Source organism: Falco rusticolus, chromosome 2, assembly GCF_015220075.1.
Source record: "Falco rusticolus isolate bFalRus1 chromosome 2, bFalRus1.pri, whole genome shotgun sequence".
Classification (NCBI taxonomy): domain Eukaryota; kingdom Metazoa; phylum Chordata; class Aves; order Falconiformes; family Falconidae; genus Falco; species Falco rusticolus.
The window spans coordinates 95,449,987-95,474,253 of NC_051188.1; the positions used below are offsets into that span (position 1 = coordinate 95,449,987).

Sequence of the window (24,267 nt, forward strand, 5' to 3'; positions counted from 1 at the left end):
ACAATATCAGAATCACTTAACCAGTTTCTCAATAAGAGTTTAGGCCAAGTTCAATATAAAAAATTAAGACGAACATTTTCAAGTACTCTGGGAAGAAATGAAGCTGAAGTAGACAAAAAGATGTTGATAATTTTCTTCCATTTTGTTTCTGGTAGGCTATATTTTATATAGCCTCTCCATAAACCGTGAACATTTTGTATTATAACATTCCACCCTGAATTGTGTATTTTTAAATATAAAGCTGTGCGTTACTGAAAAAAGACCAGTTTGAAATGGGGAGAAATAATTCCCCAGATATACTGGTAGTTAATAGAAATTATATAAAAATACAATCATTTAGGTATAAATGGTGTACCCCAAAAGACCCTGATTTTTTTAATTTTTTTTTTTTCACAGAATACTGTTAGCTACTGAATAACCTGAAGAATCCTGGTTCAAAGCAGAACTCAACAAGTATTGCTGGACTTCTCAGTTTCTGAGAAGGAGACCTTTGCTGTCAACCTCTAGTTTCAATAAATAGGAATCGGAACCTCTAGTTCCAATAAATAGTTCCGGTATAGTTCCACATTTCATTTTTGATCCGAGGTAAAAGAACAAAACCTTGTCTGGAGCTCATATATACAAGGTGGACAAGCTACTTAGATTTTTCACATCCACTCTATTTTATCTTTCTGCAGGCCACCAACAAAGGTTGATGATTTTTAGATTCTTTGCTTGCAGGGCAGCTGCTGTGCAGAGTCTGGAAACGGCAGTTCCTTCATCGTGTGGTTTGAGTGAGTAGGTTCATGAAAGAGCATGTCCCCATTTCCAGTTTATATAAATAGCAGGGTTTTGCTCATTAGAGGAAACTCAGAGAATAATGACACAAGGGATATATGGGCTGCACAAACTTATTTTTGAAGAAAGATTGCAAGAACTACAAATGTGCAGCATAATTACAAGATGAGCAGCAGGACGCTGATCTCTGGCTACAGCATTTTGACAGGGAGAGAGAAATCTAACTTCAATGCCCTGGATTTGTGTTGGGAAGTAAGTATAACCAGTGACAGTACTTTTGACAGAAGGTTATTCAGCTCCCTTTGCAGCTGAGATAGCTTTTTTTTCTCCTTGGAAATCTTGTATGGTGTGATACTTAGTGTGCAACACACTGGCTGTCCTTAGCACTGCTCAGCCCTGGGTAGTGGTGTGGAAAGAGACTGGAAATGGAGGTGAGGAGCTGCATGATTTGAGGATTTGACGTCTGATCTAAGAGGCGCTGAAAATGCTGAGGCCTGTGCATTGATTTCCCTGGGCTCTGGATAATAAGGCTCAGAAGTCAGGGGCATCCAATGTCTGTGCTTGCTGCTACCAGGCTGGTGTGGGTGGCCAAGGTATAGAGCCAGGAAGGGCTGCGCACATTGCTGAGCTGTGAGTGCAGGCTCTCTACCCTGGCAGGTGGGAGGCTCTTCAGCCTACCTTCATTTAGAGGTGCACGAAGCATCTGGGTGGGTGGGTGTGTGGGGGAATTTACATAATCTCTCTTGCCATTGCCATGAACTCTAGCCCGTGCTCTCTTTTGTTCCGTGAACGATGTGATGAAGCACTAAGTCGTGCCAGCAGAGAAAAAAAGTTGTCACACTGAATGATGACTTGGTGAAATGCCACATAGGGCAGAGCTGCCATCAAAATCAATGGTGATTCACTGTTTGTTTTTCACAAATTTCCTACGCTGCCTGCCCACACACTATAGATGACAGCATTCTGTATGGGGACTGTGAACGTGACAGACATTATTTATGAAGCAGCGCCTTTATCAAGGATTTTTTTTTCCCCTAGCAAGCTGTGTGAAATGCTCGATCTCTGTGTTGCTGTTGTCAAAACCACATTATACATATAGCTGGCCTGCTTGCTTGAGTAGAAAGTTTTCAAAGGTGTTTTAAAAAGCTCCAAACTAACTGTGTGAGAAGATCAGTTGGAAACCATTGGGTGCTCCTTGCTGTGCTCCAAGGAGTCATGGCAGCTGTGTCCAGCACTCTTTTGGCTACTCCTGATAGTAGAGTTTGGGCAGTTACAGTTGAATTTGAGCTTGCAGAGCCATGGGGGAGAAGGATTTCTGAGGGGAGACCTGCCCCTTCCTCACCACTCCCTGCACTGCCTCAGGACATCTGCTCTACAGTAAGAAGCAGGGAACCCAGTCACAACTTGTCTGTGTGACTGGGCTTTCCCCTGGGCTGGGCTTTTGACTTGCTTTGAAGAAGAGAAAGGAAAAGATCAATTTTTACCCCCTAAAATTCATGATATCTGGCAGCAAAAGATGTCCTGGCAGTTGCAGCTGCTCCAGCTGGATGTTCTCTTGGATGCTCAGTTTCAGGTAAATGGCATTATTCTGAACTTATTATTTTATAGAACAGCATAGTTGGATGCAGGTACTTAATTCAAACCTGGTTTGATCAAATACTAAAGGACACTGAAGATGCAAGAGAACTTAGTTAACATGTAAGGAAACTGAATAATCTCACATGTAGTGGGGTAGATAAGTGTGTTGGAGAACATATGCTGCATGTGGTGCTCACATTGACATCAGGTTTAATTTTTCCCATGCTTTACTTAAATTTGAAGAAAAGAGAACAGCTTTGATTTAGTAAGAGAAAAAGCTGGCACTACCGATCCCTTACCATGCTCTGGAGATCCATTGACAAACTGAGAGCCCTCAAATGCTGCTTATTTTCAGACCAGTTTCATGACTTTGCCTGTTTCCGTAGTTGGACCAAGAAGAATGAAACTGTGGAATAAGAAGCGGTGTTAACATTTTGAAACCAAACTGCATAATCAGAGTGATCTGTGTTTGAGTGGCTTCTTCAGGTGGCTTGCTTTGAAGTCTGCAGTGGCTCGTTTATCCTTTTCTGTGTGCTCTGTGCGTGAAGGGCATGTAAGCCGGGCAGTTGTGAGCAAAATATGCTGAGGGTAAAGGGGTTTTGAAAGCTGATGGAGTGACAGCTGCATAGGTTCAATTTGGCAAGCAACAGTTTCTGTAAGCATCAGGTTTTATGGCCATGACTCTGTTATTGTTGCATTTTAAAATCTGAGTTAGCTGCTTAGAAGAAAGTAGAAACCAAGAGCTGTTCATCTTCTGGCTCAGTCTGTGAGGAGCTTGTAACTCTAGCAATTGTTTCTGTTTTCCATAACAGTGGGAACTTTATGGGCTATTTTTCCCTTTCTCTGTCCAAAGTAAATGTGCTGCTTAAAAACAAAGAAAGAAGTTGTGGACTGTCTGGCAGGCACGCAGTTTGAACTTGGGGTGCCTCAGGTTGAAGGGGCAGTTCACAAAATGTACCTTTCTCCTGAAAGTTGATGTTGCAGCACAGTGGTTTTATTTGTGTGGATCCATTTTACATTTCTTGCTTTGGAATCCGCATTTTTAATGTTACCTCCGTGGTAACAGACAATGATGAGCATCAAGGTGCCCTTTAGTGGTCTTTCCAGGTATGTGCACTGATCCATCAATGTAACCTATAGCTATACATTCATTCAGAGCAGTTTGTATAGTTCTAGTGTAGCGGAGGTGGTTTCTTAAAAAAAAATTAAACCAAACTCTTGTTTGGTATTTAACTTAATGGCAAATCAGCAGATTCATGCATGCAAACAGGATATTTTTTTTATAAGAAATGCTGAAGGCAGTGCTTCTCGATAATCTGAAGCATTAGTGTTTGCTGTGCATTGCACTAAGAGAGCACACACTGTTTCAATACATAGAAAACAGAGGAAAAGTAATTACATAGATGAAAAGTAATGATAATAGTAGTGAGTGGAAAGCCACCTCTTTGTACTCACAGTATTTTCCCTCATTATCAGACTTTCTGTATTTTCTGAACTTTTCCATAGAGAATTGCCTTTGCAGGGTCTTCAGGAAATCAACAGTCATCAAAACAGCTGCCAATGTGGGTGGAATCTGATATCCCAGATCTTAAAAAAAAACACAAAACAAAGCAAGAAACACAGTCCTAATAAACTGGAGTAGGTTGACAGGGCAGTGCAACTTACTTAGTGGTACAGACTTTTCCTGGGCTGCCTGGCATCAGTGTGTAGGACAGGGTAGTGTTTGCACATGTGAACATAGTGTGAGTGTGATAAAACCAAAATGGAAGCGTAGAGTGATTATATAGCAAAAATTAAGTGAAAACTCGTAATCCCTAAAAGCTAATTGCTTGCTTTCTGCATGTCTGAAATGTGCCTGACCCTGTGTCCTAGAGGCATGCATACTCTGTGTCACTAACACCTGCAACACTGCTGGCTGGTGATACAAACTCGTGACTCAAAGAAAACTAACTTGAGTAAGAAAATGGCTCCTACAACGCCTTTATTTAAGCCTAGGTTGTGAAAGATAGAATGTGCTTGAGGGAGCACACACAGTCACAGCTCGGAGTGAGTGCGTAGCTGGTGTTGGAGATGTCCAAGTCAGGTCTGAGAGTAGCCATTCCCATGATGAGTTTGCAGGTTGTTCTGGAGGGGGCTGACAATCTTGACCAAGGTTCAGTATAGTCGTGGGCGTAGGTGTTAGTCAGCAGCCTCTGGATTAGGGCATTTTGCCGGGATGGGGTAAATTCTGGTTCAAGGTCTCCCTCTAAGCCCAGTAGTACAGACCTCTTCCAGAGTCCTCTGTCCCTTTGCTGGGTAATGGAGCTTCTCTTTGCTTCCAAAAATAAATATTTTTAAAAAAGTCTTGCATTTTTTTCCTATCACCTAAATCGCACCCACCCTCACTTCCCCCAAAAAAGAAGAAAAAAACCCCTAGAATTGTTTCCCAACCAGACGTTTTATGTAGGTGGTCAGAATGGCTACTTTCCACATGCGCAACAGATCTTATTTTCTTTAGACCCAAACCCCTTTCTGTAAGCAATACCAGTTTATTAAAAATACTGGTTTGAACCGCTTGAATCAGTAAGTAGGAGTTTGTATTGAATTAAAGGCTCTACTCTTAGTCAAATCCCGGTTCCTGGAGTCATGGAATTATTTTAGTTCATTATGAGATTCTGACAGTATGCTTAAGTCACATAATGTAATCTACATGTATCTTAAAAGCTCAAAATCTAGGCGGTAAAGTGCTCATATATGTATTCTTAGCTTTGTACACAGTACTTGGGCTGACAGGATTTTTGCATACTTGGAGATGACAGTGCATGCATGCTCTGTTCCGCATTCTCTCTTTCAAATGGTAGATCATTTACTTCTCTCTAAAATATTGCAATTTTTTCTTTTCTACTGAACATAATAGAAATAGATGCTGCTTCTAACTGTTCAAAACATTGGCTCTGATCACATTAATACTTATTATTGGATGCAGAAATACCTAACTTCTGTGCTGTGCTAGTAGAGATCTGCCTTGTTTCACCAGGGCATTATGTATCACTTCAGGACCAGTAAAGCAACAAATAGCATGTATGATTATATTTGTTTAATTCAAATTGTTGAAATTTATTTCAACCTTATTTTTCCATGGGCTTCACGTTAATCTCGTTAGGTGTAGGAGAAAGAGCACTATTTCATATTTGAAATCTTTCATGTTATGGTCTTTCTAAATGTATGGATGGCATTCATGGCGTGAGTGGATACTGCAACCTGCAGCATCAAGTAAAGGTTGTCCTCGGGACAGAGCCACCTTTCCCATGAGCTGGGGCACAGGAAGACACAGAGGGGACATGAGAGGACATGCTGTTTTTCAGTGTATCACAGGCTGGTTCCTTGTTCAGCTTCACTAGCAGCTGAACATTGAGGGCTGTTGGGAGTGTGTTTGTGTTGGTCACAGAACCTGGGCTCTATTTAACATAGCTTTGCCACTAAAAATAATATTTGTGCAGCTATTGTATTTGATTTTGGGTCAGCTACTATTGGCTTGCAGAGTTCACATTATTCCTGCTGAAGCAGGAAACTTAAAATACTTGAGAAAAACATAGCACCAGCCTCTCAAAAAATACAGTATATGAACTGATAAAAGGGATAAGAATAGTCTTAATCGACCCAGGCTATCCCAGATCCTCTTACGTTGAGACTGGTGAAGCTTCTGACTTTTGTAGTGTAGCCCATTACTGTGGTCTCAGGTGGTTTAATTACTGCAGTTCAGCTTGTTCCTGCATGCAGTCGTGTTTCTAACAGTTGTGCATGTACTCTCAACCTGCAAAATTCAGAGTATTGTAATATAACTTAATTCTCTTTTAGTAACAAAAATCTGTTTATGTGAAGACTGACAAAATTTCAGCTTGATCTTACAGTTGCATCTAGGCTTTTTAAGGTGTTCTGTCTCCATTTCGGCACCTCCAAAAACATACTCAGCCCCTCCTAGTTGTAATGTGCTGCTTCTGGGTAAATTCTGCAAAAATACTGATATCTGCTGAAGTAAGCAATTCAGAAAATCTGAACATGTATTTTGATGCATTTTAGTGGAGCTTTCTTACTTCTGGAAGTTGGTTTTCTGGATGTATAACAAAGTTCAGCACAGAGTGGGTATGTTAGGGATGAATATTTTGCTAGGCAATACCTTTGTACATCATTCATGCTTACTGATGTCAGAAAAGGAATGAAATACATCTCCATTACACATCAATTTCTTTTAAGAGAATGCTTTTTAAATATTCTAAACATGAAATAGTACCCTGAGGCATTTGGAAAACTTGGAGAGGTTGTTTGCAGAAGAACAGGAAATATTTTCCCTTTTATTTTAGCAGTTTTAATATTGCTGTGAAAGCACGCTCATTCTTTTATTCCCTGTTTACCCTTAGACTAAAGTTAGAAGGACTTTTTTTTTCTTCCTTCTTCTGATAGATAGAAATCACTGTTGTAATATTCTGAAATCGATTTCATGCTGTCTTGCTAGATGATGTATTTCTGCTGTGTGTGTGAATTCTGTCCCACCTGTGGGAATACCGGCTTTTCAGTGTCCCACAGAGTTTGTCTTGCAGTCCTGACCCTGAGTACATGAATTTCTAGCCTTGGGAATGAGACAGGATGCTAGCTAGCTAGGAGTGAGGAAGTATGTGTCTTTGGCAAAGCCATGGCTATATTATTTGCCATTAAATAGTTCTGATATCTAAACCACTGTTTGGTAAAGTGTGATCTTTTTGACAAAACTAATAGCTTTTTCTGTACATACATCATTTAATACACATAAGTACAATATAGTATGAGATAAGGCAACTTTAATGCAAGGCTCTGAACTGTATACAGGATCATCTGGAATGTTACTTACTCCTTTCCTAGTGGAGACATTATATTAATAATTTTACCACTGACGTCAAGAGGAACAGGATGTCACCCTAGATAATGTCCTTAATGAAATCAGTCTTTCTTAATGAAGATTAATTGTTGGGGCCCCATACTTTGTGCATCGATGTTCAGATATCTTCCTCTGAATGCTTCGATGTCGTGCAACAAGTCTTGTGCTTCTTTGTATTTAGTATTTAGATGCCGTTTCTTTAATCTGAAAGACTTGTCTTCTTTTGTGATGCTGGCAGTCCCTGGGGAGCAGCTGTATTACACCAGAACATCCTAGGGTGCAGCAGTTTGTAATGCCAACAGTGGCAGAGACAGTGCAGGGTGGCAGAGACAGTCAGGCTGTAGCACACTCATACTATCCAGTTGTAACTCTTCATTTATCTGCAAGTGGTTATCTAGGATGGCATTAGTAAAGGACTGGCCATGTGGTCCATAACTGCATGTAATGCTAAAATGGATATTTAACATAGTAGCCCCCGCCCCCATTAATTCTCATCCTGTCCAGGAACATTGTTCTGTACACTGATTTCATATGATGGAGTATATAGCTGTACTGGAGTGACTGGCTTTCACTTCAGAACTGGTTTTGGCTCATACTAACAGCAACACCAGGGAAGTGAGGAAGAGGGGGATTACCTGTACCCACAATCAGATTGTGAGAGTTTATGCCTGAAGAGTCTGGAAATAATTTTAGAGAGAGTTGAAATAAAAGACCAAGGTAAATGAAAGGTTTATGAAGTGGCAATGATATGCAACTTCATGAAGCTTAAAGAAATAATTAAGCAAACAGAATTAAGACATTGTGATGCTATATTTGCAATGTTATTTGCAATATAATCTTTTTGTGTGCAAAAATAGTGAATTCTTTTGTAGTGGAGACCCATCTAAATACAAGCACATAGCCAAGTTTTGCTACAGTAGGAGAAAAGCAAGTAGGAGAAAAGCAAGTAGACATAATTGGTTTTGATCTTAGTGGTTTCAAAAGGATTTGAGAAAAAGACTAATGAAAAGTAGACAGCTAATCTGATAATGGCGTTTAGCTAAATGAGTACAGACTGAAATCATTAACAATATTGCAGTAAGATAAACGTTGCTTTCTCCATCTTGCATTAAAAATTTGTGTTACCTAAAACTGCCGTGTGTGTGGATTGTTATTTTCTACCCTGTGCACAGTGCATGTTACTCACTAAGGCTTAAAACTCTGCGGAGATCAACAGGGGTCGGTCATCACCCATAGATTTGCATGTACATTCAGGATTCCTTGCAGTAGTTGTCAGTCAGTATTGTTCTGTATCGTACGAAGGACAGAAGACCTTCACTAAAAGACATCTGAAAGACTGTGTGTTGGAGGCTCAGGAGAAAGAGGTCAGGTACACAAGAATAGCCTACACATGCTTAAGAGTAATTTAAGCACATAGTGTTACTTAAGTCAGGATGTACCACTTAATGTTTATTTGGAACCGCTGAACATCTGACCCATAAAAAAAAAAAAATGTTTGGACGAATATTAGTGGAACTGCAGTCTGCGTGTTATTAAAAATGTGCTTATGACTGTGGACAAGAAATACGGGAAAAATGGACGGATTCTTCAAAAGCACAAGTTGCAGTTAATCAGTCATCCCCTCTGCCGAGTCATCTGCTCTGGTATTTTAGTTAGTTCTCTGATAAGTGAAGGGCTCGGCTGAGGGGAGGAAAGAAGTTAGATGGTAGTGGGGGGGCCAGAGAGAGTATGCAGCTGAAGCTGGAGACTTGTGAGGGAAAAGATGTGACTGGTTGGTAGAAGAAACCAGAGAAGGCTTTTAGTCTGATTTAAGGTTTTGTAAAAAGTCAGTTATGAAAGCGCCCTTGCAGTTAGCAGTTTGTGTCCTATCAGGCCGATCACTTTATCCCAGAGCAATATTTCTGTTTGCACTCTTCTCTGTTTGTTTTTGTGATGGTTTTGGTGTTGGGTTTTTTTTTTTTTTTCTTTTCTTCTTTGTGATGAAGGAGCCATTTGCAGGCCATATTCTGATTTACAATCCTACAATCTAAATAACAGAGAAGCAGCTGTGTATGTATGTCTGAACACATACGCATGAACTTCAAAAACCAATTCACTGGTTTGGTGCTTAAAGATCTTCTGCTCCGCTTAAGCTTCTGCAAGGAGCTATGTCAGGCTGATGCTTAAGTTGAAGGCTGAGGAAATGTTCCTCCTCATACAAAGAGAAAAACAGAAGATATTCTCCATGTCTGTCCTGCCCTTTCCCTCCTTTGGTTGCCCCATGGAGTGGAGAATAGCTTTAGGCAGATGTACTGATTTAATTGTCCCCTTTCTCCAAGGAAGCTGGACTTTTCTGGACCTCCTCAAAGCCTGGTTGATTTTGTAGTAATTTTCAGGCTGTACGTAAAATTGTACAGTGCTTTAGAAGGAAGGTGAGGCTTTTAATTTACCTTGTGTCACGCAAAGCATTGGAGTCTTTGAATAGATTAAATTATCAATTACTGTGTTTTGTCTCGTAGCAGACAGTGATATTTGTTTGCCAAATAAAACAGACTTTTTCAAGGAAACATTTCTTGAGCCTCTCACTTCTTTAGCAGATCAGGAGATTCCACTGGCCCTAACACATGATTTTCCAAAAATATTTCAGTTAATTATTAACGTGTTCCATTAGCATAGTAAAAACCTATGTTAATGTGACCTAGCAAAGATTTTATCAAACCTCGTCTAGTGTAAGAGAGGAATGTCTTCTTTAGCGCACAGCAACTGGACAGGGTGATTTCACATTCTTTTTCACTGCTTAGCGACCTGTCATGGTGTTGGAAGGTGCAGAGCTTGCATCCCACCACTCTTAGCCAGACAATGCCAGTGAGCGCCAGGGACATACTGTGAGCTTGCAGACTGCTAGAATAAAAAATCTGGTTGGAAGGAACAGCCCTCATAATCTTGTTGGGAGCTTGCTTCTTTCCCTTGATTTTAACTTCTCAGTCTCCTGTAAAAAAAGGAGGTGGTGTGCTTCCGTATTAAGGTGCAGTTAGCCTGGGTAGGGTTCCTGAGCCAGTGCCGGGTTGGCTGCTCTGCTTTATGTACAGCAGCACAGCTTGGTGCAAAGAGGCTTACTGGGTCCCCAAAGTAGAACATTAACGCAGGGCTGTACCACAGCTAGCAGGCCCTGCCTTTCAGGGTTCAACTGGTTTGGCAGGGCTAACGTTTGAGCTGGGCGTTGCAGGGGTACAGCTCTCTGCTTGCAGTTACGGAGCTAGCTCAGAGATAAGGCAGAGGATGCGGAGTTATGTCCAGAGTTAGATTTGCCCTGGGTAATTTTTATCCGAAAAAGGGTAACAATTCAAGGATTCGGGCACAAATCAGTTAAGGAATATTTATTTAATTTGTGGTAATCCCTAAAAGCCCCATGCACCCCTTGTTTTTTATGCTGTATGGGAAACAGGATACATCCTAAACAGTATAGATATTCTGTTACCTCAACATTTTCTAATGGGTATACTTTTTGCTTTCCATTCCTGTTTCAAAATTAAATATCTCTGTTTGAAATTTTTTTATGGTAGACGTATCAGTGATATTTTTTTTTACGGAAATGCTCATCTCAGAGAAATAGATAAGATAAAATACCCCCAAACTATACCATAAAGACTTGTATTTCTCTCTCTGTACCATTTTGGCTGTAGAATATTTTGTACATTTTATGTTCGTGAGGGTTGAATTGCATACTTCTGTACTTATAAAGTTTCTTTTGCATTATCAGGGTTGGAAAGGAATTAGTTTCTTAGTATACATTGTCTGGTTGTGGATTCTGTTCTCGATCACTTTTATCTGTAAATGACAACAGCTTTTTAAAAAATGTAAATGTTTACTTGCAGTTCTACAAATAAGGTTTATATGACTCTTGCTGCTTTGGCTTTGCTTGAGCTAAGCTAATCAGCTTGGCTTGTGTCACTGTGCAAACCTTTAGCCTGAGATTACTAAATCTAGCTAATCAACAGTAAGGGACTAGAGGAGCAAGAAGAGGTGAAGAGGCAAAAATGAAGGAACAAATTCCACAAGTCAAGTAGTGGGCTAGCACAGAAGTTTGCATATGTGGCCCATGTATATATGTATATATAAATGCCGTAAAGATATTGAACGTAATGCATGCATTGATTGTACAGATGTGCAGTCGTTCACACTGAGGTGACAGCTTTATCTATTGTGGTTGTCTAATGACTTACAAAAATTACTATGAAAAAAAGCTTCCTTGATGAAGTTGAATGTACTTCATCCATCATAAGAAACAGTGTTTAATGTGTGATTCCTTTGATCTGTATTGCTAAATGGTGCTGCATCTTTGGGAATTATTTTTGTTTCATACGTATATGTGAATACACACCCGTAGTTGTAGGTATGCATATATAGGTACATGTGTTTGTATATGCAAATGTATATACAAGTTGTATGTGTGCACATATATACAGGCAAGATATGTGGAACTGTGCACAAAGATATCTATGTACAACGGGATGCATAGCTGCTAAGTAAGGTCTAATTTTACTGGTTTTTGTAATAGGGAGCTTCAGCCACTGTCTTTTAAAGTCAATGGACATCCTTTGGCTGCAGGTGTATGGACAGAAAAGATGACTTATAATTGAATGATGAAAAAATAAGCACAGTGAAGGTACAGATGTTGAAATTTAAACTGAAAATGAGCACTTAAAGTGAGAGTGAAGTTTGTTAATTTTAAGTCTGCCATGCTGTGATGAAGGGCAGGTTGGTGGATTTGTCTTTACAGCTCAGCTGGTGGACATCAGAGTTTTTCCATTATCTACAGCTGCATCAGGTTATACCTGCTGACAAGTTTGTTTATTTTTTTTTTGTTTATTTGTTTATTTTTTGACATGGTTAGAATGAAAAACAATTTTTTCTTTCTTTCCCTGTAGTGCTAAAATGTGCTCTTTGATGATGTTTTCATAAATTCTGAAAGTCTAGCTTGAATTGTCAGCCTTTAAGCTTATCTGTGTGCTGGCACTTCTCTTTGACTGATAATTACTTCTCTCACCCAAGCTAAATACTACTTAATAGCTTTTTGTATATGTTATCACAGGTGGGAGATAGAACAGCTAAAGCTTTTGATTTGCTTTCCAAGCATAATTGGTACCTTACAGAGTTGTAGTATATCTCATGTCATTTTCCTGTATAAATTTTAACACACATGTTGTTATTATGGCTTTTCAAAAGTGTGGAACAGCTTGTCCTTTAGTCAGTCTTGGTCTAAACACAATATTGTCATACGGAGGGGATGGGATGGAATGGGATTTGTCAGAAAAGAGAAGGGGTTCTGCCTGTGTGCTTTCTGAACAGTCTGGTGGAGTGGGATTAGTAAACCAAGGAAGATAAGATGTGTGTTGTCCATGGACCTGTGGAGATCTGCATGTCTGATTGACAGTGGAGAGAAGGGAACGAAGTAATGGCAGGGTACTGTACAAAGAAAGCAAACTCGGAAAAGCAGTCAAGAGGGTTTTTTTCTCCTCCTTTGTGCTTTTGGTTTTTGGAATGCTGATGTTTTTGCAACAATACTTGGTTAAATGGTTTCAGACAGAATTGACTTTTTGTTTTGCATGTCTGTACTCCTTTTAAGGAATGCTGCTCTTAGGAAAACAAAGATATTTGAAAGGTTAGAGATGTCCAAGAAAATGGCCTTTTAGAAAAGAGGACCTGTGTTGTTTTTCCTAGCAGTAAAAGAGATGGTTCTGTTTATTAAACTGTGCATACCATATGATGCTTCATATTTTTCCATTTGATTTCCTGTAGGGTGATTTCACTTGGAACAGCATGTCAGGGCGCAGTGTTCGGCTGAAGTCAGTTCCCGTTCAAAGCCTCTCGGAGCTGGAGCGCGCTCGGCTGCAGGAAGTGGCTTTTTATCAGTTGCAGCAGGACTGTGACCTGGGCTGTCAGATCACTATCCCCAAAGGTAAGGACCTGATAAACTGACTCTGTTTAGATTGCTGAGCACTGACTTCATGTCACAGCAATACAAGGGATAAAACACTAGGTTGTTTATTCCGCAGACATTGTCTTCTATTTAATTTTTGCTTAAACATAGTAACTATGTAAAAATGACTAGTAAAGCTATTTGGCTACTATGTTCAGTTCAGGCCACCTGGGGTGGGATCATCTGATCAAGGACAGATGTCTACAGGGTAAATAATCTACATCAGACCTATTCGTGCTAGGATGCCTTGATACTCAGTTGAGAGAAAAAGGCTTTTTTTACACTTCCTGACAACCAAAAGTACATGTCTATGTAGGTCAGATAGATCGTGCCATAGAAGTGGCTTTTTCGCTCTGTATTGTATTGGCTCTGGAGGAGACAGAGTATCACTAGTTCAGACAGACAGTGAGAACGTCTGCATCAAATAAGATTAATCCTACCCAAGTTTTCATAAAGACAGTGGAGCTTATTTCCTAGAAAACAGGTTGATTATCAGCCTAAAATATTGAACTCCTAAGGAACAGGAAATTAATTGAAAAGGAGCAGCTCAGCTATCGGAATCCTGATGCAGCATTCGTGCACATAGTAGACCTGTACTTAGGTTACTGTAGAAGAGATCTAAACCTCACTAAAACTAATGCGAAAGTTTCCATTGTTTCCTGTAGGCTGGCGGTCAAGCCTAGCTTGACAGATGTACAACCATCTACAATTTGTACAACCATCTACAAATCTAGCTTTCCTATTGTTTCTCTCCAGTTGTTGCATACTTACTTAAGGAATACAGTGGACCACTGGATTCTCACCTTTGGCTATGAGCAGAGGTACTGTGTGGTAGCACAAACACAGTGATGCCACGGGAAAGTTAAGCAGAAAAAGGTTGTCCAGTCTATGAAAATAATGGTGTGGAAAAGAACAAATGTGAAAGACACCAGCTTGCATATTCATCAACTTTTTAGGATCTGTAGAAAACTCCTGCAAAACCAACAAAGTCCATCAGCTCGTAGTGAGATGGATATGATCAACTTCAAGCTCTACCACAGCTCCCCTGGTCCCTCAAAAAATGCTCCATGAATATGAAAACAATTTTACAGGGTATTCATAGGAAGAACTGGATCACTAAGGGCACTTCAATATTTTCTGGCACTCTAAACTGTCACTGGCAGTTCCAGTGGGAGATGAATATACATATATGGAGGTAACACCATCCAAGATAATAGAGTATACATACGTATAGAATCATAGAATAGTTTGGGTTGAAAGGGACCTTTAAAGGTCATCTGATCTAACCCCCCTGCAATGAGCAGGGACGTCTTCAACTAGCAGATTTCTGAGAGGCCCATCCAACCTGACCCTGACTGTTTCCAGGGATGGAGCATCTACAACCTCTCTGGGCAACCAGTAAAAAATTTCTTCCTAGTGTCTAATCTAAATCTACCCTCTTTTAGTTTAAAACCATTACCCCTTGTCCCATCACAACAGGCCCTGATAAAAAGTTTCTCCCCATCTTTCTTATAAACCTCCTTTAAGTATTGAAAAGCCACAGTAAGATCTGCTTGGAGCCTTCTCTTCTCCAGGCTGAACTATTCCAGTTCTCTCAGCCTTTCCTCATAAGAGGGGTGCTCCAGCCCTCTGATTGTTTTTGTGGCCTCCTCTGTACTTGCTCCAACAGGTCCATGTCTTTCCAGTGCTGAGGACCCCACAGCTGGACAACACCACTCCAGGTGGGGTCTCACCAGAGTGGAGTAGAGAAGCAGAATCACCTCCTTCAACCTGCTGGCCACACTGCTTTTGACGCAGCTGAGGGTACGGTTGGCCTTCTACGCATTGCTGGCTAATGTCCAGCTTTTCATCCACCAGTACCCCCGAGTCCTTCTCCACAGGGCTTCCCTCAATCCCTTCACCCCCCAGCCTGTATTGATGCAGGGAATTGCCCCAGCCCAGGTGCAGGACCTTTCACTTGGCCTTGTTGACTCTCACAAGGTTTACATGGGCCCCTTTTTTGAGCTTGTCCAGGTCCCTCTGGATGCCTTCCCTTCCCTCAGGTGTGTCAGCCATACCCCTCGGCTTGCTTATCTGCAGACTTGCTGGGGGTGCACTCCGTCCCACTATGTCACTGATGAAGATGTTAAACCATACTGGTTCCGATATAGACCCCTGTGGGACGCCGCCTGTCACCAATCTCCATCCCGACATTGAGCCGTATTCAGAAACTTTGAGCTTTGGAGAGTGAATACTATTTTTGTGTTCTCATTGCTGTTTCCTGCTGGGAGCACCATGAAAAGCCAGCCATCTGGAAAAGCCAAGGTCCCTTCTTAGTCACCCCACTGTTCCTCTGCAAGATCCTTTGGAGCCATAGGCAACTTGGCACAGTGCTGCCAGGGCTTGCAGACTAGTAACTGTCAAATCTTGCAGGTTCAGATCACACACAAGAACAGTTGTTATTTTCACAGTACATATATTTGTGGGTAAATATATAATGTGTAAAGAATTTTATATATATTGTGACTGAAAAGTATAATTTTAAGCATAAAACCAAAATAAGAATAATATGAATTCTGGTGAAGCAACTTAAAATAAAAGGCACTTCACAAAGTCAAGAGCTTGGGCTTCTGTTTCATTTGTGCTGCTTGGCCCCATCTTTTCATGTATCTTTTGTTTTAGTTTGGTTGAGGAATAAATTATCTATTCAGTTCTGCTATTCAGGTTAGATGTACCAGTGAAATTACTGATAAGAGGCAAATTATTTCACATCTACATACTTGCTCTGAATGACCAGATCATGAATTTTTCTGTGTTCTAAGGTATGCAGGGTTAATGAATAGCCAGTGCAACTGAGTTTTAAAATGTTCTAGTACCGTCTGTTGAAGGAAGCAAAGGTAACAGCTAGAATTAAGGTACATCTAGTATTTAAGGGTCCATCTCGTTTTCAAGTCTGGCACCAATTTTGGTATATTGCAATAGGTGTAAATAATAATAATTCTGTCACTCCATCATGCTACATCTGTGCTGGTGCTTCGGTAGGAGAATAAGAATCTGTTTTATTCTTAAATTACTACAGGTTGGTTTAGGCTCTTTGCAGAGACACCCTGAAGTCCACCTCATGTTCCCACCACTCTTGTATGGTGTGGGCTGAAAAATTAGGATAAGGCAGTACAGGTAGCCATCCAGTTGATTTGCTAACATCACAGGCCTGTAAATGCAGAATTACAAGTTTTAGCAGTGTGAAACTGGCTTGGGCATTTTGGGCATGCAGGAATACAAGTAAAATAAAACTCCATCACAGCCATTTGTGCCTCAAATTAAAAGCAGGCTGAAGGCTGTTAAACATTTTCTGTTTAAAAATTTGGAGGAAAAAAAAAAAAAAAAGAAAAAAGGTGAGATATAGAACCAGTACTGTCTGAGAGAGCTGGAATAGGTCTCTAGGTCTGGAGAGATCCAGCTATAGCAGAATGTGTGCTGCAGTGCTCTTCTACTTCATAGAATGCTACAGGGGAAAAAAAAAATCCAGGAGTGGTTGGTGGGACAATCTAAGTATTAGAAAATATAGAAAGCTGTTTTAAAAGTTGGGATTCTTTGTGGTTCTTTGACTGTTCTTGAAAACTCGTGAATGAATGACATTAGAATGTGCTTGTGCCCGCTGGGCTTTGGCTTCCTGCAAGCATTTGAGTAAACATTTACTGGCATAGGTGTTGTGGAAAGTAAAAATTCGTTGTTGTTGGATAACAAGTGTTTGTGCCAAACATGCTTGTGTGCATGTTAAGTCAAAGTACAAAAGTATCTGCCTTATCTTTATAATCAGGCATGCCAGTTACTGGTTGCTCCTTCATTATGTTTCAGTTCTGCCATGCTCAGAAGCGCCTTTGTCACAGCAAGCACAGTTCATTAGCACTTAGGGCACATCTGGCGATTCCCACACTTCTAGAGGAATGCATAGAATGTACTATCTCATATGTAATCCCTCTCCTCCACTGTACTGCAGCCATTACTGCTAATGAAGTGCATTACCGACATCCCTCAGTTAAATATCATGTAGTCACAGAGAGGGGACCACCTCCCACAGGAATTTATTAAACCAGCAAGTAATTTAAAATATGCTACAATTGCACTGCAGTAGGCAATTCAAATGAATTAAAACTGATCAAGAGTTATTATTTTTATATTTATGACAGAGATGCTTCAGGTTTTCTTGTTCTCTTCTTTTTCTGCTTCATATATCTTTCAGATTCTGTAATTGACATTTTTTCAGCTCCCATGTCACTCTCACATCTGCCACCAGAGACTAGACCAAGAATTATTTATCTTCTCCCTGCGTTAATGTGTTAAGTTGCAAGAGACTATCATTTCTGAGCAGAGCATTACACAGTTTCTCCACCAGTGCAGTTATTCTGTGGAGGGTTTTTGATTTGCTGTCTGACGTTCTGAATGGCACAATACAATTCTGGTGACGCTTTTTTACAGTTGCTGTTTAGAATACATTGTGTTTTTCTCATTTCAGGAAAGTTAATCTTGTCTTTATAATAGGAGGAAAAAAAACCCTTCATGATGAAATTCGCTTTCGCTGTGCTTACATTTTGGTGACTTTCCAATTGTGTGTGTACTTGTACGCAAGTAGTGAGAAAAATTAACCTTTTACAGTATGTCTTCATGAAAAAATAGTGAGTCAGGTAGCTTCTTCAAAGTAAAACTGGGATCAGAGCAGGAGAGCAGCGCATTTTCTGCAGTTCATAGCCTGCGGGTACCTCTTGAGCAGAGGAGGTATTGAATAAGGCTTGGTTGTATCAGTTTCCTACTCTCTTCTCCTCCACAGTCCTCTCCCACTTGACTGAGCCTGTGTTTGGGAGCACTGGTAGGCACTGCTAAGGCTTTTTCCGTTAAAGCAAATGAGGAATTAGGGCTCCGACCCTAATTCAACTCCTCAAGCATCTGCCCGGGTTTTAAGGTACGATGTGAACCTGTTGGTAAGGACTTGAATAGGGTCTGGGAGTCAGGGGTCCCGGTTGCAGTTTTCACCTCTCTCTCTTCAAGAAGAGACAGTGACTGCTTATGTTCTTAACAGCCCACAACAGGTTGCGCTGCTGTCTTCCCAGCTTTGCAATGGGGCTGGAGAAGTTGTGGAGAGAGAGAATAAATGGGGGGGAAGCTCCGTACTTATTCTAAATAGTGCAGGTGTGCATTTACCAGTGGGACATGTAGGCATACATGGCTGAGCTGCTTTTTGTGCTCACTTGTTAAGAAGATAAATAACGTGGAGATACGTGGATAATTAGGAAATATAGCATAAATACCACCATGGAAAAAGAGAAGAGGATCACTAGAAAATAAATACTATCTGCAGACTGCTGAATCTACATGGCCTATATTCTAAGGCATCTATAGGTGCTGACTTTGATGCGAAAATTAGGGAAATATATAGCAAAGAAGTGGGAAAATATGTAGGTACTACCACTGTTTAGACAGTAGACATGCTGTAGCTGAATTGTTACAGAAAGCTTGACCATCCCATGAATGTCCCCAAAATGTTACTTGAAATTGGTTTAGAGGTGATGTAGCATGTGATTAAGCTCATCACACTGTAAGTTAACCAAAGACTTGTAAACAGTGGCTCATGCTAAATGGTGGGGCATCTCAGTGAAAATAAGGGCTAAACTGGATACTTGGCTGATATTTAGAAATTTGGAGTTCTGCCTGTTTGCTTCTTTTTTCTTTGACCAAGCAAACTGTACAGAGTGAACTATTGTGTCTGGATTTCTCATATACTGATTTCTCATTTCTTCTTCGAAAACTTGGCTGTTGGAAGGGAAGGACAGGGATGTGGATGCAGGAGGAACAGGTAGAATCTGTGTGTCTTTTAGGCCTGGTTCACAGAGTCACAGAATGGTCAGGGTTGGAAGGTACTTGTGGAGATCATCTAGTCCAAACCCCTGCTAAGGCAGGCTCATCTAGAGCAGGTTGCACAGGTTTGCATGCAGGTGGGGTTTTCTCTCTCCAGAGAAGCAGACTCCACAGCCTCTCTGGGCAGCCTGTTCCAGTGCTTGTCACGCTCAAATTAGTTTTTCCTCATATTCAGATGGAACTGAACTGCCTGTGCTGCAATTTGTGCCCGTAGCCCCTTGTCTGTTGCTGGGTACCACTGAAGAGAGTCTTGTTCCATTCTCAGTCCCATCTGGAAAGAGTCTGGTCCCATCCACAGTGTGCCACAGGGCCAGCCCCTCCTCAGCTCTGTGAGAGAGGCCTCTCTGCTGCCACCAAAATGGTGTGATAACCCCTGCCTGCTGAGTCCAGCTATCTTCATTGTTCCTGTAGGCTGGGCGGAGTCCTGACTTTTCACCAGTGTTTTGACCTCTCCTGATGTTGGTGTTCATGATGGCTACTGCACTCCTGAGGAATTTTTGTTGATTTCAGTGGTGCATAAACATGGGAGCAATACATGTTTTCTCATACATTTGTTTACCTATACAATGACAAGCAGAAATTTGGCCAGTATCTTTAGTAACTCAGATAGAAATGGCATCTTTACTTCTGATCTTGACAGCAAGTTTTTTTCTCTTCTGATATATCTTTTTGTATAGAAATGACCACATTCAAATCCTCATGTATCAATAATATTTTGTGGTTTATGGATTTGCTTATTTGTTGCCAGTTTGTCCCTTGTGACAGCACAAGTGGGGTGTGTTTTCTTCATAGTGTCAGCAAACACTAATGGAAAATGATTGATGTTTTCACATGAATAAATCTCTTACAGTTCCAGAGGTTGCTCAGTTGTATTTCTCACTGGTAATACTGTCCTATGCTGTGCTGCACAGTAAGCATCTTGGTATTATTAAGTAAATAGCATTATTACTGCAATAACAATCCAGCTGCCTGCATCATCCTAGGATGCAAAAGCAGCATGTCATATATGCGTCTGTGCAGCAAAACAGAAAACTCATGTGCTGTTATCACACCAAGTGTAACCTCCAAAGTTCTGGGGAAGGGTTGTGGCTAGCACAGATCTTAAAGAGTTAGGAGCATGGAATTTCCCATTCCCATTTCCCCAGGGAATTTCCATTCTCCTTCCTCTTGCCTCTTCCATAGAGAAATACAGATGGGCTTCTTGATAAAGCAGAAGCACTGGTGCCTGAAGTTGGATCTGGGAAAACAATAATTAAGTGCTGTTGACTACTCAAAAGTGTATATGATATTCTTCTATTGTATTTCTTTGAAAAGTTATAGATAAACCTGGGGGGATTTCTGGATAAGCACCAGAAAACAGGCGTATTGCTATTCACGTCTCTTTAATACCACTGTTACTTTTATAAAGGTGTCACCAGCAGTGCTTGCTACCACAGCACTGCCCCATATCACTTTCAGAAGAAAACATTCCATTAATTCTTGCCCAACCCTGGCTGCTAGGACTGGGACAGAGCATCAGCAGGAGCCACTTGGGAGGAGGGGTGGAGACATTGGTCCGGTGGGGAAGGAAGGATCTCAACAGATGATGGGGAAGATGTAGATAAGAACATTTTCTTCTTTTACGTAAAATTGCTGTAACCTTTTCAGAGGGCTTTATATTTGTATTATAAAACATGCTACATGTTGCCACTTGTGATTATTTATTTTGCTCTTGATGGGTAGATGATCATTCATTATTGATCCATATGCTGCCTTCCACTTTGGGAGCACAGGCTGCCTGCCTTGAGGTCTCAGCTTCTGTAGGAAGAAGAAACCAGTAGGCAGATAATCATACTGGTAGGTACCTGTTTTTCCTCACACAGTGATTGTGCAGTGTTTCAAGCATAGCAACTGAGAGCGCACAGACCAGACTTCTCCCTTTCTCTGTCCCCACTTTGTTAAACGTCAGATGGCAATGGTGTTTCTCAGAGTTACCAGGCTAAATTAGCAAGGTGTGTAAAGGCACGTGCATTGCCATTGCCCACACAGTACAACTCAGACTGAAAACTGACTTCAGACAGCGGAGAGAACAGGCACACAGAGCGCATATCTGATTGTGTGTTCGCTTTGGTTTGATTTGTTTTGACAAGCTTGGGGCAGCCTATCATTAAGACATCACATAAAAGTTGTGACACTTTTTCATATGTATCAGCCTGGAGATTACTTTTTTACAGCTGCAGCTGGATCTTGCGACTGCATGTTTGAAATTACCTGCTGGAGAGAAGTATCTTTCATGGGCTGATAATGAAAAATAAAAAGAGAGGCACATTTATTTTTCCTGCTGAAAGGTGGCCATTGCAGTAGTTACAACTAGGACAACTGCCTGTGGTTTTATTGCACTCATATGTTATAGCTCCAGCTATGAATCAATACTCTGTTTTGACATAGACAACTGTGCAGTGGTTTTGGCCAGTAGAACTTAGTCTCAGCACAAGTCAGGGGCAAGGGGACAGTAAGCGAGGCCCAGGACCTGTGTGGATGGGGTAACTGCTGACGGGCTTTTCAGTACAGAGGAATTGGTGGCCAGCAGTATGAGGCCTGGCTGATACAATCGTTGTCCCTCAGTTCCAGAAAGGTTCAACAAATCAAAAGACCCTCTGCTTTTAGGAGAGAGCTGCTCCCTGCCCCGCTGATTTGTGAGTTGAAATGTCCCCTGAATCACATAATAAAAATAGGGGCTCAAAGAATGGATAATTTTGTAGATGTGTTTAATCTTAGTTTAGCAGATCTGTCAGCTTAAGGTTGCAGAACTGATGAGGCCTCCTGATAGCCTGATGTTCACCTTTAAGTTGATGACATATTCAAAATAACTCTTGAAGATGGGGAAGGTGAAAATACTGAGAGGACTTGGGAGGTCCAGGAATCAGAAATGGTTCTTGTGATGAAGAAGTTTGTAGGACTAGCCAGTTATGGGACACTGGGGTAAAGGAACACTACTTAGAAAAAGTTGTTCTTCTATTCTCTGTAAAAGGGGAAAGAAATAAAAAATTACGCTGAATTCTCCTGTTAAAGTTCAGAAATATTAACTTAACATGGATGGAGTAGAATTTGAGTCAGCAAGAGGAATATATTATCTAGGTTTTGCACAGACTTTCACAGAATATCAGTCTTTTCCTTATTAAACATTTTTGGTTTTAACATCCCAAATTATTTCAGGCCAGAATTTCAGCTGTGAGGAAAGTTGATGCAGGAACTCTTGAGTGTGCATGAAGTCAGATTTCAGAGGTTTGGGCTCAGTCAGTTTAGAAGTTCTACTAAGCAAGCACCCTCAAAGTATCTTTTTATTTTTCATATGTCATTCTTTCCTTATAATTGATAATAATGATTCCCAGTATTAACTCATGTTTCAGTGGAGTATTACAGGGATGGTATCAAACTTCATTTTTTTGTAGGAAGACTGTTAGCCCAAGAGTTCAGTCCCTTATCTTCAAATTGATGTGTTTAAATAGCTTTGTCCCATCTCATCTCCAAAACGCAAGACTGATGTATCTAAGGTTGAATATTGAGGTTATGTGTTGGCCCAGGATTGTTAACAAATCAGATGCAACAGATTGTAGTACATGCAGTAGGTTGAGCTAATGCTGGAACATCCATCTCCAATGAATTATCTTGCATTTGTTGGCTTGGGTCACAGCCTTAATGTTATGTTGATGTAGTGTTTTGGTTTTAACATGCACCGTGTACCAAAGTCTATTTGTGCTTTGGTACAAGAGTTGCATACTTTTACTTTGTACCTTTGGGTTTATTTTAATGTTCCTCAAATATTTTGGAGTGAAAATCGAAAGGTGGGCCACAGAATTTGTCCTCACTTTCCAGAACTGAGACTAAACGTTACCCAGCTTTTTTAGCTAGTGTACAAAACTTGATAAAAGATTAACTGCCTTTACTAGGAAGTCTGTTCACTGTGTTGATGCCACCTATGTCAAGAATGTATATCCACACACTTTCTTGTCGTTAACAGCAACTAGGTCATACACGGTGGTTTCAGTAATTACAGCAAGTGTTCCATCTTCTAAGAGAATCGTTTGTGTTGTGTTTGGTTTTTTTTTAAAACTTACTGGGATATCTGGGGAGAAAGAAGGTAACCCTTAATTTTATTGCAAAGTCTAGTTCTCAGTTTATTGGATTAGTTTTAACGAATGCAACCTAAGGTTGGGTTTGGAAACCTGAACGCAGACTCAGTCATTTAAGGGAAGGTACTGCTTGTGCTGCTTGAACACGTGCTGGCATACATTTTTGCATGCACATTTTGTAGCCAGTTCCACCAGGTGTGTGACACTGTGCATCTGTTCACAAACTGTGTGTTAGTCTCCTGTACGACTTGCTTTAGTAAGGTGATGAATTTGAAGGAGCAGGGCTAGATAAGTGTGTGATTACAGACTGAGCGCTGAGACAACCCTATCTCTGAAATAGAAGAATACATGCATAATTGGGCTTTCTGAATTTTTATTGTTCATTGGTGCACTTTGCCCCCAGTACGTTCCAGTTAAGCTCTGAATAAAAATAGGAATTCAGAGTTACGCGTTCTCCACTTCTTGTTTATTTTGGCAGGGAGTAGGTTTTTTGATCTGTTTTTTGCTTACGTTACTCATCATTGTATTTCATTATCCATTTTCCTTAACACTGAGGCTGACTGTGATTTTTATCTGGACTTGCATTTTTGTGAGGACTCCAAAATGTTCATTGTTTTTAATCACTGACCATGTTCTATACTTTGTAGGCTGTTGTAACAGTGGAAAACATCTAAGTAAACTGTAGCCTATATTTTGTGGAGCTTTGGGATTACAGACTGGGTGCTTTGGAGTTGGCATCAGTATATCTTTCAAGTGAAGAGGATTATTACCACCCCTTTTAATGCCAACCTCTACTAATTCTTCTCATATAAATACTGTCTTTAACATGGTCCTGTGAGTCCATGGATTTTCTTTCAATGTAGCGGTGTTCACGAGGATTGTATTAAAGACAAGAAAGACTGTGAGCTAAATTCTGCTCCTTTATGCTACATTACTATATCTTGGATTTATTGTATCAGACTTGCTGTATCAGACTTGAGATGAAAACTGTATATGTTGCTGATTTTTAGATGGAAGCTTCCCCTCATCCTTCCAATTCATATTTTCCATGGAAACAT

At 40.6% G+C, this 24,267-nt stretch overlaps 1 protein-coding gene across 4 annotated transcripts in view; it reads left to right on the forward strand.

Moving 5' to 3' along the window:
* The window catches only part of ARHGAP6 (Rho GTPase activating protein 6), a 336,609-nt gene that overhangs the window by 260,803 nt on the left and 51,539 nt on the right, over positions 1 to 24,267 (forward strand). For all 4 annotated transcript variants that reach the window (XM_037377475.1, XM_037377477.1, XM_037377476.1 and 1 more), the window contains one exon: positions 13,025 to 13,184. In XM_037377475.1, coding sequence (XP_037233372.1) covers positions 13,025 to 13,184 — 160 coding nt within the window. The remainder of the gene's footprint in view (positions 1 to 13,024; positions 13,185 to 24,267) is intronic.